The sequence below is a fragment of the Phalaenopsis equestris genome, unplaced genomic scaffold (assembly GCF_001263595.1).
Source record: "Phalaenopsis equestris unplaced genomic scaffold, ASM126359v1 Scaffold000053, whole genome shotgun sequence".
NCBI lineage: Eukaryota > Viridiplantae > Streptophyta > Magnoliopsida > Asparagales > Orchidaceae > Phalaenopsis > Phalaenopsis equestris.
Genome location: NW_018164495.1, coordinates 1,170,355 through 1,185,783, shown reverse-complemented (window position 1 = coordinate 1,185,783; position 15,429 = coordinate 1,170,355). Strand labels below are relative to the sequence as shown.

General features: G+C 34.5%; 1 protein-coding gene and 1 non-coding gene across 2 annotated transcripts; one reads left to right on the top strand and one right to left on the bottom strand.

The window, feature by feature from the left end:
* Positions 1-885: 885 nt before the first annotated feature.
* Positions 886-957, top strand: TRNAT-CGU. The gene has a single exon. It is a non-coding gene; the product is annotated as a tRNA-Thr (tRNA).
* A 2,057-nt stretch (positions 958-3,014) lies between these two features.
* Positions 3,015-15,144, bottom strand: LOC110019190 (SRSF protein kinase 2-like). The gene is made up of 4 exons (XM_020716774.1): positions 14,560-15,144; positions 12,302-13,093; positions 3,965-4,012; positions 3,015-3,882 (listed from the first exon to the last, which is right to left on the bottom strand). The coding sequence occupies exons 1-4, from the start codon at positions 14,896-14,898 to the stop codon at positions 3,634-3,636; spliced, it is 1,428 nt and encodes a 475-aa protein (XP_020572433.1). The 5' UTR covers positions 14,899-15,144; the 3' UTR covers positions 3,015-3,633.
* Positions 15,145-15,429: the final 285 nt, after the last annotated feature.

Here is a 15,429-nt window from a genome sequence, read left to right as displayed (position 1 = left end):
GACGTTTGCAGCGCTGCGTACATCGGAGGTTATTCAGAGGGTATTGGGGGGTTATAGGTAGGTTACAGAGATGTTACAAGGGGTATAACGCGGATATACCCCCTCAATACGCTCTCAATAACCTCCGATGTACGTAACTCTGCAAACGTCTTACGTACGCAAATTTTTCTCATTTGTTTATGTTTGTTTTTATGGGGTTGAGTTGCACTCATTCTTATTTTTAACAAAGTTAGGTGTGACCCTCATCTTGTCTGAAAAAGAGAGGGGGAGAGAGATTCCTTAGAAACAAATAATCAAGCTACTACCAACAAATGTTTTTTTTAGAGGTCATTTATATTTTTTTATACATTAATTGAGCAAAGTACTAAGGTTTTCTCATTCCTATAATATAACATGAATTTTTTGCTTGACCTAAAAGAATATAACGATTAATTTAATAAAAAAATCAATAATTTTAAAAATATATACTCTTGTGGTTGTCTAAAGTGTCATTCTCATATATATTTATGTTGCATTTGGGGCAGCTTGTACATTTCAAGATAAGCGATAAGCTGTTTAACCTAAAACGCGGCCCGCGGCTCGCCTGCGGGTCGGGCGGGTTTCAACCCGCGACCTGCATTTATTGTAAAAATTCAAACGCGGTTTCGGATAAGCTGACGAAACACACAAACTAAACAGTAAGACGACGTTTTTAAAACGCCGCCTGCACTTATAAGCTGCCCCAAACGGGCCCTTAATTTGCAAAGTCATGGAATTAGGTTTTCTTATATTAATTTTGAACAATTAATTCCTAAAACCTGGCTGTTCATTCATAATATTTAATTTCGTAAGGGGTTACTTGGTGTATAATAATGTAAAGATCAACTCTTTAACCACCAATTGTTTGCTTCCGTAGCATAGTGGTAGTGCGTTCGCTTCGTAAGCGAAAGGTCGCGAGTTCGATCCTCGCCGGGAGCTGCTTCCCAAGAAAATATTATTATAAGCTCGAAATTATATTTTGTTTATTTAAAGTAAATGTTTAATAAATCTATTAATATTTCTGTTTATAATAATATTTGCGTATAACTTGAAGAAATGTAATGTAATAATTATCCAAATAAAAAAATTTAATACAAAATGAGATTTTAAAAGTACTTTTATATTTAAAGTGGCTTAAAGTCTTTTTTAGCAATAATATTTTCATACATGTCTTAAATTTTTTAGTTAATGAAGAAATATAACGTAATAATGATCTAAGTATAATTTTATTTTTATAATGAAAAAGTCATTTATTCCGATTTTTATTTTTTCAAATCTTAATACTTAAGCAACAAAAAAATATGTATAAAAATATTTAATTTGTTATGTAACTATTTTAAACACATTCAAATTTAATAATAGCTGATAAAAAATATAAAAAGAAATAATTACAATAATTAAATTAGGGTTGTAATCTAGGGTCTGTTTGGGCCAACTTTTATGTTTCAGGATAAGCAACTTATTCTGAAACGCGGCCCGCAGGCCTGCGTTTAGTTAAAAAACCTAAACGTGGCAGACAACGTTTTCAAAAACGCGCAAAGCAAACGGGTAGACTGCTTTTTAAAAAAGACAGAGCCGCACTTATAAGCTGCACCAAACGGCCCCTAGTCGGGTTATGTTGATCGTGTCATTGTTTAGAAGAGCTAACTTCAACTTTTTAAGAGAAAATACACCTTTTCAAATTTAAGTATATACACCTTATATATATTGATGTTTAGATTTTATATATGTAAATACCCAAGACTTGAGTGGTGTGTATGTAAATCTTCCAATCAAATTTTCTGTTTTTTTTTTTTTTTCATATAAGGTCTTGAAAGGTGGTGCTCTAGTGATGTTTTTTAGGGTGGCCATTTCTCACTGCTAGTTAGCTTACTACTGGTCAACTCAAACAACATTAGTCAAATTTGACCTTGGAAGTTCAATAGTTCAATTCTCCACATTCAAATTCTCATTCTTAAAGCATGTTTTAGATTCAACTATGTGGCTTTTCAAATCCCAACCTTCCCTTTAGCCACTAAATTGATATATTAATTAAAGCAATGATTATATTATTGTGCAAAACAATACAACAACAACAACAGAGCCTTAATCCCACAACGTGGGGTCGGCTACATGAATCATTTTTTTCTCCATTGTGTCTTATTTAGTGGCATTTTCATTCTCTAATGATCAAAAAGATTCATGTCATGAATTTTTCGACAAGTTTTACGTTGATTGTTGACTACCTTACTCAACTCTTCACTTTTCTCATCTCGGCTTGGGACCGGCAATGACAATGTTATCTTGCGCAAAATAACGCAGAAAATAAATTCACACAACAAACAAATAACCAAAAATAAGATATTATTTCACTATCATGTGGGGATAAAAAGAAAAATCGACTGAGTTAAGGTCACAACCCAAACATACAAATCTTCTATAATCACTATATAAATATGGAATGATTAGGGTTTACAAATTAAAAAAAAATTAAATATCTGAGAGATCATATAATTAGATCTCCTTAAATTATGTTAAATAATATCAATTTTCCTAATATACATACTATCTAATTTACAACCATTAGATTTTATCACTTTTCATAACAATCTCCACCTCATCTTTCACTTATAGATAAGTGAGGGATGATCAAAGTGAGCTCTAAGCATTGTGTTGTTCTTCAAAATGCCCGAATGAACAATCAAGCACGAGATTTAATATTCACCAAAATTTTATAATAGGTGAACTTATGATTTAGTAGTATATTTTTTTAGCATGCAGTCCAGATTCTGCTTTAATCTATTTTATTCAACAGAATATTGTCATCATCAATCAAATTCCAAACAAAGTGGTGCCCCAATCAATGTGCTTTGTACGAAGTTGATGAACTGAATGTTTGACCAAGAATATCACACTTTAACTATCACAGAACACTGCCATAGATTTCCGATCAAAGAGGAATAAATGTAATGGTCATTTGATAAAAAATTCTTCCTGGAACAAAAATCTGTGCAAAACATTTTGAGCTACATAGGTATTTGGGCTTAAATAAATGTAATATCCATTAGATAATCTATGGCAATGAGTTAAACCTTCAGCAAAACACATAATTACAACAGGGCAAATGGGTATAATATAATTAAATTTCACTTGGAAAGGAGAATCAATACAATGACAATCAGAGGTCTTCAATGGTGTTATTTATACAAATAATGCCTGAATATCCTCATAAAAAAGGAATCAAAGTCTGGAGTTAATCATGCAATGGATGAACAGGTCATAAATAGCACAACTCACTCATCACTCAAAATGAATAAATATTTCTCAGATATGGCTTATCCTCCTAAGCTCAACCATTTACAGAAGCTGTAATCACTCCATAATGGGGTTATGGATCTTGCAGAGAAAATGTAATGGAAGGTACTTTAAATAGTGCCACTTCCTTTCATCTCAAAATGGCCAATAAGTCAGAATATCTTCTACCTTCTTCCACAATATTCGAAACTCCATAAATCCTTCAAAAGAATTTTCAAGATACATACCTTCTCTCAAAATCATTATGGAAGCCAATTCAGAACTTTTTTGTAACAAAAAAATCTTCATCCAACCATTTAAACTTTACCAGCTTTTCTAGAATCACCCCGTGTTTGGATCTCCACCGCAAAGCCATGGGTGCAGTAGGCATTGCCCTGCAGTTGGCCGCTTCTCCGGAGCAAAATCAAGGAGTGGTTGAAGGAATTCTGAAAACTCTCGTGCGTCATGGTCGGAAAACTTGTATTTCTCGACCAAAAGCCTATTCATGGGCCAGAATTTCAACCTTCGGATCCGCTTCAAATCTCCATATTTGTCGAAGTAGTCCTTCGATCGGGATCCTGTAATGGCAACCTGCTCTCACAAGTGAGACTGGGATGGTTAACGGAGACGGCTGGGAAGATGGACAAAAGATATGGATGAATTAATTACTCACCTTCCGAGGCATCTTTCCAAGGAGTTCCATCATCAAAGCCAAGTGGTCCTGCAAATTTAGACCAATAAGTTCTGAAAGAGCAACAAGAGATGAAAGAATGTGAGGCAGAAGATAAAAGGGACAGTAGTTATCATTCTTTTATTCCAATAATTTATATTATATGACAATAATGTTGGCGTGTAGATTATGAACAACCATTATGATATTGTTAAAACATCTCGCAAATAATGATGATTATATTCCATATTTGTTATAACTCTATATTTAGAGGGTTCTAATTATACAATGGATCTTAGAAATCTCTAGTTATTTTGTCTCCTTAATTAGAGAGATTAGCTCCCTCTTATATTTATTATTACTCATTTTCTTACCTACTGTATTCTGTTTTTATTGTTTTTTCTATCAGTATATCATGTAATGTGTATTTATACCCCTCTTTGTATCAATAAGAATAAGCCCTCTAATATTTTTCCACGTATCAAAGACTCGTCGAATATTGAGGATCTGAATCCTTGGAGCTGTTCAATCTTAGAGTCGTCTGCTTCGCCTGTTCGATCTCGATCGTGGAACTGTTCGATGCCCTGTGCGATCCTCTCTGTGTCGCTCGATCCCGTCTCACAAAAGCCACCTGCCTCGCCTGCGCTCGATCCCGTCTCGTGAAAACCGCTTCGCCTGGAGAGCTCGATCCCACTTGATAATTCTCTAAAGGCTCGTCTGCTTCGCCTGCGCTCGATCCTGTCTCGTGAAAGACGCTCACCTCTGTACCGCTCACCGCTCGATCCTGAAGGCGGTAATTCTCCGAAGCGGTAATCTTTTGCTTCGGCGGGCGAATCTTGGGCTCAAGCAAATTCACAGTCCTTCACCTCTAAAATGTCTAAAGTCACGTCTAGGACAAGTCAACGTCTTCAGCTATCTCAGTCCGAACCTCAGAGAAATATATATGAAAATCATCTCATTCAAATCATTACAATCCGACTAAATTGTGATAATTTTCTTCGATCATCACAATCTCTTCGCATGTATATCCGAGGAAGAGAAACGATTGGCTATATCACATATGATACTAAACAGTATGACGTGAATGACATGACTTATGTCATTTGCGATGCAGAAAACTAAATGGTAATGACATGGTTGGTCAATTCCATGACTGAAGAGATGGTACAAATTATCTGTGTTACTCTACAGCCAAGAAATTATGGGATAATGTTTCAGAAATGTATTCTGATCTTGGAAATCAATCTCAAGTTTATGAGTTGACCCTACGACTTGGAGAAATTTGCCAAGGTGAGGATTCTGTAACAAAGTATTTTAATTCTCTTAAGCGGATTTGGCATGACCTGGACTTATTCAACGACCATGAATGGAAATCAAATGATGACGACAACCAGTACAAGAAGATAGTGAATACTGGTCGAATCTTCAAATTTCTTGCAGGTCTAAACGTTGAATATGATGAGGTCCGTGGCCGAATAATTGGAAGCCGAATAATTGGAAGAAATCTGATGAGGTCCGTGGCCGAATAATTGGAAGAAATCCCTACCTCCAATTAGTGAAGTTTTTGCGGAAGTAAGGAGAGGAGAGTCAGAGACATGTGATGTTGGGAAAGAAAACGACAGGTTCAATCGAGTCCGTGGAAAGATCAGAGCTGGTTATTCCTGAAGCTCAAGTAAGCAAGAAATCTTCTCACAACCAATGTAGAAGACAAAAACAACATGCACTGTGACTACTGTGAAAAGCCACACTATATTCGTGAAAAATGTTGAAAATTGCATGTTAAATCACCTAACCGTAAAGGAAAAAAATCTGGTGAACATAGCACACCTATCACAAATGAGACTGAGTCATCTCCACCTAGTAAAAAGCAATTAAGTCATCTTCTTAAACTGCTAAAATCTTGCTCATCATCTAATGCGTCTATCGGTTCGATAGCACAAGCAGGTAGTAATCCTTTGGCTTTTCTAGGAAGTACCACTCCTTGGATCATTGATTCAGGAGTCTCTGATCATATGACAAGCTGTTCTCAATTATTTGATTCATATTATCCATGTTCCGGTTCCAAAAAAATCAGAATTGTTGTTGACAATTTTTCACCTATTGCAGGAAAAGTAAATATTAAAATTTCAGAAAAAATCTCTTTGAAATGTCTTGTATGTTCCAAAACTTTGTTGACAATTTTTCACCTATTGCAGGAAAAGTAAATATTAAAATTTCAGAAAAAATCTCTTTGAAATGTCTTGTATGTTCCAAAACTTACATGTAATCTTCTTTTTGTTTGTTTAAAGATTCTGATTATTCCATTTTTTTCTCTCCTTCCAATTGTGTTTTTCAGGAGCGAAACTCGGGGAAGATGATTGGAACTGCTAGAAAAATGAACGGGTTGTATTACTATGATGAAACTGATTATGCAAATAAAACAGCTCATGGATTATGTAGTAGAAGTTCAAACTTTGATTGTGATCAAGTTATGTTATGGTAAAAATGATTAAGGCATCTTAATTTTCCATATCTCAAATTTTTATTTCCTAAACCATTTAAAAGTATTGATTGTTCAAAAGTTCATTGTGAAGCGTGTAATCTATCTAAAAGTCACCGTGTTTCGTTTCCAATAAAATCATATTATGTTTCAAAACCATTTTATTTGATGCATAGTGATGTTTGGGGACCTTCCAAAGTTAACACTTTCTCGAAAAAGATGGTTTGTAACATTTATTGATGATCACACACGAGTTTGTTGAGTGTATTTATTGGAAAAGAAATTTGAAGTTGATCAACGATTTAAAAATTTTTTCCACATGATTGAAAATCAATTTCAAACAAAAATTAGCATTCTAAGAACATATAATGAGACTACATATCTCAACAATTTTTTTCGAACATTTATTTTGAAAAAATATACTGCATCGATTCACTTATCGTGACATACCATAACAAAATGGTATTACTGAAAAAAAAAAAAGACATTTACTCGAAGTTACCAGGGCACTTATGTTTTGCATGGATGTTCCTAAATATTTTTGGGTAATGCACTCCTTACCTCCTGTTATTTAATAAATAGAATGTCATCTTGAGTTCTGAAATTTAAAACATCTTTACAAGTCTTAAAAAATTATTGTTCCACAGCTAAGATAATTGTTGATCTCCCTTTAAAAGTTTTTGGATGTGTTTGCTATGTGCATGTCCCAAATATATTTCGCTCAAAACTTGATCCCAAAGCTGAAAAATGTGTTTTTATTGGGTATGTGTCCAATAAACGTGGGTACTAATGCTTTAATCCTGTTAAAAAAAAAAATTTGAGAGCATGGATGTCAAGTTTATCGAGGATCACCCGTTTTTTCAAAATAATTTTCTTCAGGGGAGAATTTAGTTGAAGAAAATAATTTTTGGTAAACTTTACTCATTTCTTTAACTAATTCTGATATAGAAATTAGGGTCAGCACTAGTAATCCTATTTTGTCAGATATAACCTTACCAGAGATGGGGGGAGAAGTACTTCCAACGGATCATAATCCTCAACATGAGCTGCAAATTTATACTATGAAGAAATTCTATAAGGTTACTACAGCCCCAGATGTTCCCTCAACAGATGTTCAATCTTCAATCACCCTTGTCGAATAATGGCCCTACAACTCGGAGCCTACAACTCGGAGTAACCTCGGAGTAACCTTCCCTCTACTTCCACTCATTCTGATCTTGATCTTCCAATTGCTTTCAGAAAAGAAATCCGAACAAGCACAAAACATCCTACCACACAATCCTTGTCATATAAAAAACTATCAAAAAAATCACAGCGCATTTGTGTCGAGGATTTCTAATATATTTTATCCAAGAACTGTTCAGGAAGCATTAGGTGAACCTAGTTGAAAATTAGCTGTGATGGAAGAAATAAATGCTCTTAAAAGAAATATTTTTATTCCAAGAACTGTCATATGAAAAACTATCAAAAAAATCATAGAATCACAGCGCATTTGTGTCGAGGATTTCTAATATATTTTATCCAAGAACTGTTCAGGAAGCATTAGGTGAACCGAGTTGGAAATTAGCTGTGATGGAAAAAATAAATGCTCTTAAAAGAAATAACACTTGGACAGTCATTCATCTTCCTAACGACAAAAAGACTTGTGGGGTGCAAATGGGTGTTCATGGTGAAGTTTAAAGTTGATAGAAGTGTAGAGAGATAAAACGAGACTAGTAGCAAAAAGATTTACTCAAACTCGTGGTATTGATTACCAAGAGACTTGATTACCAAGAGACTTTTGCTTCCAAGAGACTTTTGCTTCTGTTGCTAAAATTAACTCTATTAGAGTACTTCTTTCTCTTGCAATTAACTTCAACTGGTCACTTCATCAGTTTGATGTAAAAATGTGTTTTTAAATGGAGAATTGCGAGAAGAATTATATATGGACCTACCACCCGTATTTGAAAAAAAATTTAAAAAATGTAAAGTATGCAAATTAAAAAAGTCTCTATACGGGTTAAAGCAGTCTCCTAGAGCTTGGTTTGAACGTTTTGGTGACGTTATCAAGAGACATGGATTCTCTCAAAGCCAAGCTGATCACACTCCTTTCAAACATTCCATCAAAGGTAAAGTAGCCATTGTGATTGTGCATGTAGATGGCATAATCATTGCAGTGGATGATCCTCTGTAGATTAGCAACTTGAAGAGAAAACTTGAAGCCGAATTTGATATTAAGAACTTGAGAAAGCTTAAATATTTCCTCAGAATAGAGTTTGCAAGATCCAAGGGAATTTTTGTCAATCAACGCAAGTATGTACTTGATTTACTCAAAGAAACAGGAATGACAGGTTGCAAGGCAGCATATACGCCAATTAAACCTAATATAAAGTTGAAAATAGCAACACTAATGAGGTAATGGACAAAGCTCGCTATCAAAGACTGGTAGGACGACTAATCTATTTGGCTCACACTCGACCTAACATAGTCTTTGCAGTTAGTGTGGTTAGTCAATTCATGCATTCACCTATACATACTCACTTCAAAGTTGTATTCCGAATTTTGAGATATCTCAAAAGAACTGGAAAAGAACTTTTGTTCAAAAAGGAAGAACATCTTCTAATAGAAGCCTTCACAAATGCAGATTGGGCAGGAAACGTAAATGATAGAAGATCCACATCAGGTTATTGTACATTTGCAGTAAGAAATCTGTTTACTTGGAAAAGTAAAAAACAAAGTGTGGTAGCAAGAAATAGTGCTGAAGCAAAATTCCGCTCAGTGGCACATAGACTCGGTGGCACATGGACGCACATGGACTCTGTGAAGTATTATGAATAAAAAGACTCCTGGAATAGTTAAAGATTCCTATACCAGCATCTATCAAAATTTACTGCGACAACAAAGCTGCAATCTCTATAGCTCATAATTCAGTTCTACATGACAAAACAAAACATGTAGAAGTGACAATCATTTCATCAAGCAGAAGATAGTTAGTGGTGTGAAATGTATGTCCTACATACCCACTGCTAGCCAAACAGTAGATATTCTAACAAAAAGTTTTTCCAAAGTACAACACGAGAATCTATTTAGCAAGTTTGACATGAGTGACATCTTCATGTCAGCTTGAGGAAAAGCATTGAAAGATCTCGCAAATAATGATGATTATATTTCATATTTGTTATAACTATATATTTAGAGGGTTATAAATTGTATAATGGATCTTAGGAATCTCTAGTTATTTTGTCTCCTTAATTAGTCCTTAATTAGAGAGATTAGTTTAGAGAGATTAGTTGTCTCTTATATTTATTATTATTCATTTCCTTACCTACTGTATTATGTTTTTATTGTTTTCCTTACCAGTATATCTTGTAATGTATATTTATACCCTCTTTGTATCAATAAGAATAAGCCCTCTAATATTTTTCCACTATTTTTTTCAAATACTAAAGTAAAACCCACAAACATTTTTCCAAATACCAAATTCCACAAATACGAGCTATGGAGTGTATTTAATAAAATTGATAATTTATCTACATTTATTATTCTTAAAACCAATAGTCAACTATGTAAAATACCTGAATTTCAAACACAGTACATCTTAATACAATCAACCGAGCAGCTCCTTAATGTACAAGTTAACTGTAATAAGGAACTTATCACAATCAGTATGGTGCCTAGAAAAAAAATAAGGATGCATAAGCTACAGTTCTTCAGGTGATTTAACCCGGTTCATGAAACAAAATGATAAGGGTGCCCCTTAATTATTTCAACTATCAACCATCAAAAGGTATCCTTCAAGTATAATTTTCTTTATCAATAATTAAAGTTACAAAATTTTAGCAAAGACCAAGAAGTTCATGAAAATATACACTATCATAAATAGTAGACCTTCAATTGATACTATGATGAAAAACGTATGATTTTTAAATTATGTTATTGGTTTTTCTCTCTTTTTATTAATTATTAAAATAATAAACGATTATTTACCGATTTAGTATGTTGCTATGATATTAATTATAGCAAGGCTAAAAAATTCATGAATATATCTACAATTAAAAATAGTAGGACTTCAGTTGATTTTATGAGAAAAGACAAAAAGAGAATTGATAGCTCCCTTCTCCAAAATCATAAGTTCTCTTCATGCATTCTTTCTCTTTCTATCTCTATTTCCTTTCCTATTAGAAATTCATTCTTTCAGTATTCTCAACTTCCTTCCTATCTTAATCTCCCTACTTCTCCATCTACACTAGTTTATTTCCATTTCAACAATTAAGATATCAAATGTTTACCCATAATCACCATTACCGCTGCCCCACACATCATCACTTAGTATTACAGCTAAAATTCCTGAATACAAAACATCTTTATAAGGTAATCTGTATTTAAAGAGCGTTTAGATAATGACATCGGCTTGTTACTTCCAAATCATCTTAGTTTTTCAAAGCATTTAGCCTTGAATTCAACATTTGTTTTATGAAACTGAACAAAAAAGTAAAAAAGAAAATGTCTCAATTAAACGACTCTTGGCCAACACATTTTATGTGAATCAAATGACAGCAATTGCAATTCCCAATCCCCGCATTCTTTTCACACTTCCACACAATACTTCCATCCCCCAACTCATCAATATATTATATATTAAGTCATAAAGAAAAGAAATCACTCATTTCAAACCTTTTGAACCTATAGGGAAGGAGAGAGAGAGAGAGAGAGTTCAATTTTAAAAAATCCCACCTAATTTCGAAAGAACAAAAGCCCAAATCAAGTCCCCAGCTTTCAACAAGTGACCAATTTAATCCCAGATTTTTAAAGAGCTCCATATTATTCCAAGATTATTGAAAATTTGATCCAAATTAGTCGCTATATTGAATTTCATGGTATTAACTTAATACCAACCTTTAACTTTGATGGTATTTTAGGAATGAGAATTTTAAATGAAATTTATTTTTATTCTTACTCTATTTTCATGTGCAATGATAAAATGACTTGAATTGACTTGGCATTTACATATTGTATATATTTCTTTATTAAGCATTAAGTGATCTAGTGACTATATCTAATAATTAATAGATCAGATCAACTATGAACGAAAAAAAAAAAACGAGATTATGTTTGTTAAAAATTGAACTGCCCGGTTCTCCTTGAAAATTACTGACATGCGTTCTCAGATCATATTGTTCAGATCAAGTAGAATGTTCTCGGGAATACATATGTGCTCAGATCGTCAACTGAACACCAAATGAGAAAAATCAACAACATTGGATCAAATTTCATGTAACAACACAGTAAGGCCGAATTCGTTTTGTTTTTCTTTTTAAATATTTGGTTATGCTTGATATTGAATTTGTAGTTAAGGGTTGAGATAATTTGAAACTGGAATTATCATTTAATTCGACCTTATATGATTGATTATATGTACATAGAACTACTTTCTTTGTAGAGTTTGTTTAGGAAGCAAACAAGAATTTATTAATGTTGCATTTGCATATAAATAAATTTAATTTCCTGTTATGAAATCAATTTAGTTCTTTAAGAGAAGAACTAAAATTTTAATTACAAATACCTTTACGAGAAGAGCAATTTTCGATTAGTAAAAAAAAGAATAGCAAAACAAACTGATCATTGACCCACATGTCATTGCGCTAATTAATACCTTAACAATTGATGATTTATAATTAAAGGTTCATTATGATAGAAACAAAGCTCTCACTTAGATAACATGAATATAGTAAGGGAAAACTTCGTCTGACTAATTGTTCATTTTTATACACTTAGTCAAAGCTTTATTGAAGTACTAATTTCTTTTTATATTTCATCAGGTTAGAAAAAAACATTAAAAAAAAAATACTAGTAGTAATGTAAACAGGAAAGAAAAGGCATACCTCGTCTTCTGTAAATCCTTCTCCAGTTTTAGGTGAAAACAACATATCACCAGTGGCAAGTTCAAAAGCAATACAAGCAAAAGACCATAGATCAACAGAAAAAGAGTATCCAGCCCCAAGAATAATCTCAGGAGCTCTATAGTGCCTTGTTTGAATTTCACCTGCAAATTTCTTATCCACCCAACATGCACTACCAAAATCTACAATCTTGCATCTTAGATCAATCCCCTCCAAAGTCCTCTCCTTTTGCACTCCCCCTTGCCCAACACCTTCCATTGAAAATCTTCTTTCTGAGATTCGAACTCTGGCCCTCTTAGCCCTCTCCTTGAGCCTCTTCTCAATGTTGTTAACAACAGAACTTCCATTTATGCTTCCTTCTGGCCTCTCTAGCATTGGAGTAAATTCTGAACGTATGGGATCCTTTGAAGGATCAATGGTGGAAACAAGAAGAATATTTTCAGGTTTCAAATCAGAATGGATAATTCCAAGCTCCCTGTGCAAATAATCAAGGCCACATAAAATGGATCTACACACATCTTTCACATTTTTTATTCCAATTCCTTTATATCGACTATAACGAATTAGCCGTAGTAGGCTATCTCCAAGAAATTCAAATACCATGCATAGGTGTTGACCATTGGGACCGACATGCTTGAATTTGTCAATAAATTGGACAACACATTTGCAATTTAATGGATCACCCTTAGCAATAGCTGTTAGAATCTCAATCTCATGGAGAGCGGCTTGTGAAAAGTCTGAGGCGCTTTTTTGAATTTTAAGAGCAACAAATTTCTGTCAAGCAAATGAAGTTTAAGTGAATTATAGATGCTAAATATAGCCAAATAATAATTTTAAATAAAATTTAAGTGGTTGGTATAACTTTTCAGCTAAATAACAAAATGTTAAAACGATATGTTGAGCCTTTGTAAGCATCTAGCATGTAGAATTTTAAAAAAAAGAAAAATTAGAAACATAAAAAGCAACGAGAGAAGTATGAATGAGATATATATAAATTGATAAAAAGAAAAGAAAAGAACAAATTAAAACCAAACTAATAAGGGGATTTAGAAACCAATTTCTATTTCTTCAAATATCTAACACCCAATTATTCTTATTTACATGAATTACATGTTACTCTATTTAAAACATCAAATTTACCACAAATCTAAACCTCAGCTTACCAGCACTTCATAAATACACTGAAACTCCACATAAACGCTCACATTCAAATAGCTCCCTTCTTTGTCTCTTGTCTCTACCATCTTTTATCTTCAATTCTCCGTCTCCGTCATCCATGGCTTCAATCTCCTCTCCACCTCTATCTCATCTCTGTGGGATGTCTCCTAGCATTGCATCCAACTTCGCATTCCAATTTGTCAATCCATTACAGCGGTTCTGCATTATTTCTCCTATTTGTCTATATAACTTATAAATCTCATCAGGCCATCAGTAGATGTGATCACCACTGTGCTCAACTTATAAAACCTTTAAAAAGACTAGAATATAAGCCAGCCATGGTATTCTAAACTCTGCCCCGGTGAAATTTAACAGCTTACTCTACCAAAGGATCTTATACTTAGTGTCTTCTATTTGAAGTTACTTTAGTGTTCCAGAAGCCATGGAATCAAAGTCTAGGCACTGAGAGGTGACAATAAAGAGACCGTCATTTCCATTGGTCATTCGGGTGCTAGAAAAGAAAAGTTCACGAATTTGTTGAGATGCAGAAATGTTTCTATCACGCCCAAAAAAAAAAAGATATTGGAGATGTTTAACAGAAGTTTGGCCTTATGATAAATTTGATGTTATTTAAAGATTGAATTTTTTTTCTTTTTATGTAAATAAGCATAACAAGGAATTAGACATGTACCGCGTAAGAAATCTAAACTACAAGCAGAAAGCACCATCCAGAAAAGGTTCAGTTTTCACTAATCAGCAATCTGATTTGCAAAAGAAACCAAAATCCAGCAAACTGGCTTTTCCGTAAGATAAAATACAAATAAGAAATAGGGATAAAGCATAAATCACAATTTACACGCATCCTCCAAGCATAAATCAACACGATAAATAGGCCAAGAAGTAGAAAAACACCAAAAAACAGCAAACCAATGAGAAAAATTTCTAATGAAAGTCACTCAAACTTGAGACGGAAAGGTTCAAGAATCACACATCAGGTGCCCAAAATGATCAGCTTATCGATTATGACTCGGCATCAGTAATCACTTAAAGCACCAAGATTAGAGCACAAACAGCGATCGAACCTTGCATCTCGTATCGTAGGCAAGCCATACTGTGGAGAAATTCCCCCACCCAAGCTTCCTCTGAGCGACGTACCTTCCTCCGTTAAAGTGATCTCCCGGCCTCACGGCATGGTAGCCTCCTTTCCTGTACGCATCCACACCCTCGTCCTCCTCCGATCCCGACGAAGACGAGCACGACATCTCTTCTCGCGCACAGCAAATGCTACGCAGACGTGAACGAGGAAGATGAATATGGTTGAAGTCTTCCTTTCTTTTGCTATGTGGGAGAAGTGAAACGACGAAAAAAAAATGAAATCGCACTTTCCCCGAAGAGCTTTCTGATGATCCCTCGCATCGCATCTGCTTAACGTGGACCCAATCTTATAAGTCGATCTGAAAATGACACGTGGCTAAAATCTCGGACTTTATTTTTAGGTGAGATGCTGCCATCGGGTTGGTTGGCCGGAGTAGTTGACAGATTTCATGCGGATTGTGACGCGTACGAAGAAGAAGTTTCGTCCCTCCGATTAAGCAGCGGTGGATGGGGATTGAATATGAGCGGCTGGATGCGAACCAACAAGCCAAGCTTAGGTAAGACGGGAAGGAGTCGCATAGGTAGCCTACCGGATGGGGCATTTTAATACACGAGATTGTGGTTTGGTTGGAAGAAAGTGCGTGCGAGCTGATTATTATGGGTATGTTTAGCTTATAAATGCGGGCTGCATTTCAAAATGTCTCGTACTGTTTGGTTCGCGCATTTCGCCAATTTATTTGAAATTACGTTTAAGTTTTTACACTAAACGCAAGTCGACTCCCGCGGCCAGCACGCAACCACCGCTGGCCGCGTTTTAGAATTAGCACATTATCCTGAAACGCACAAGCTGCCCCAAA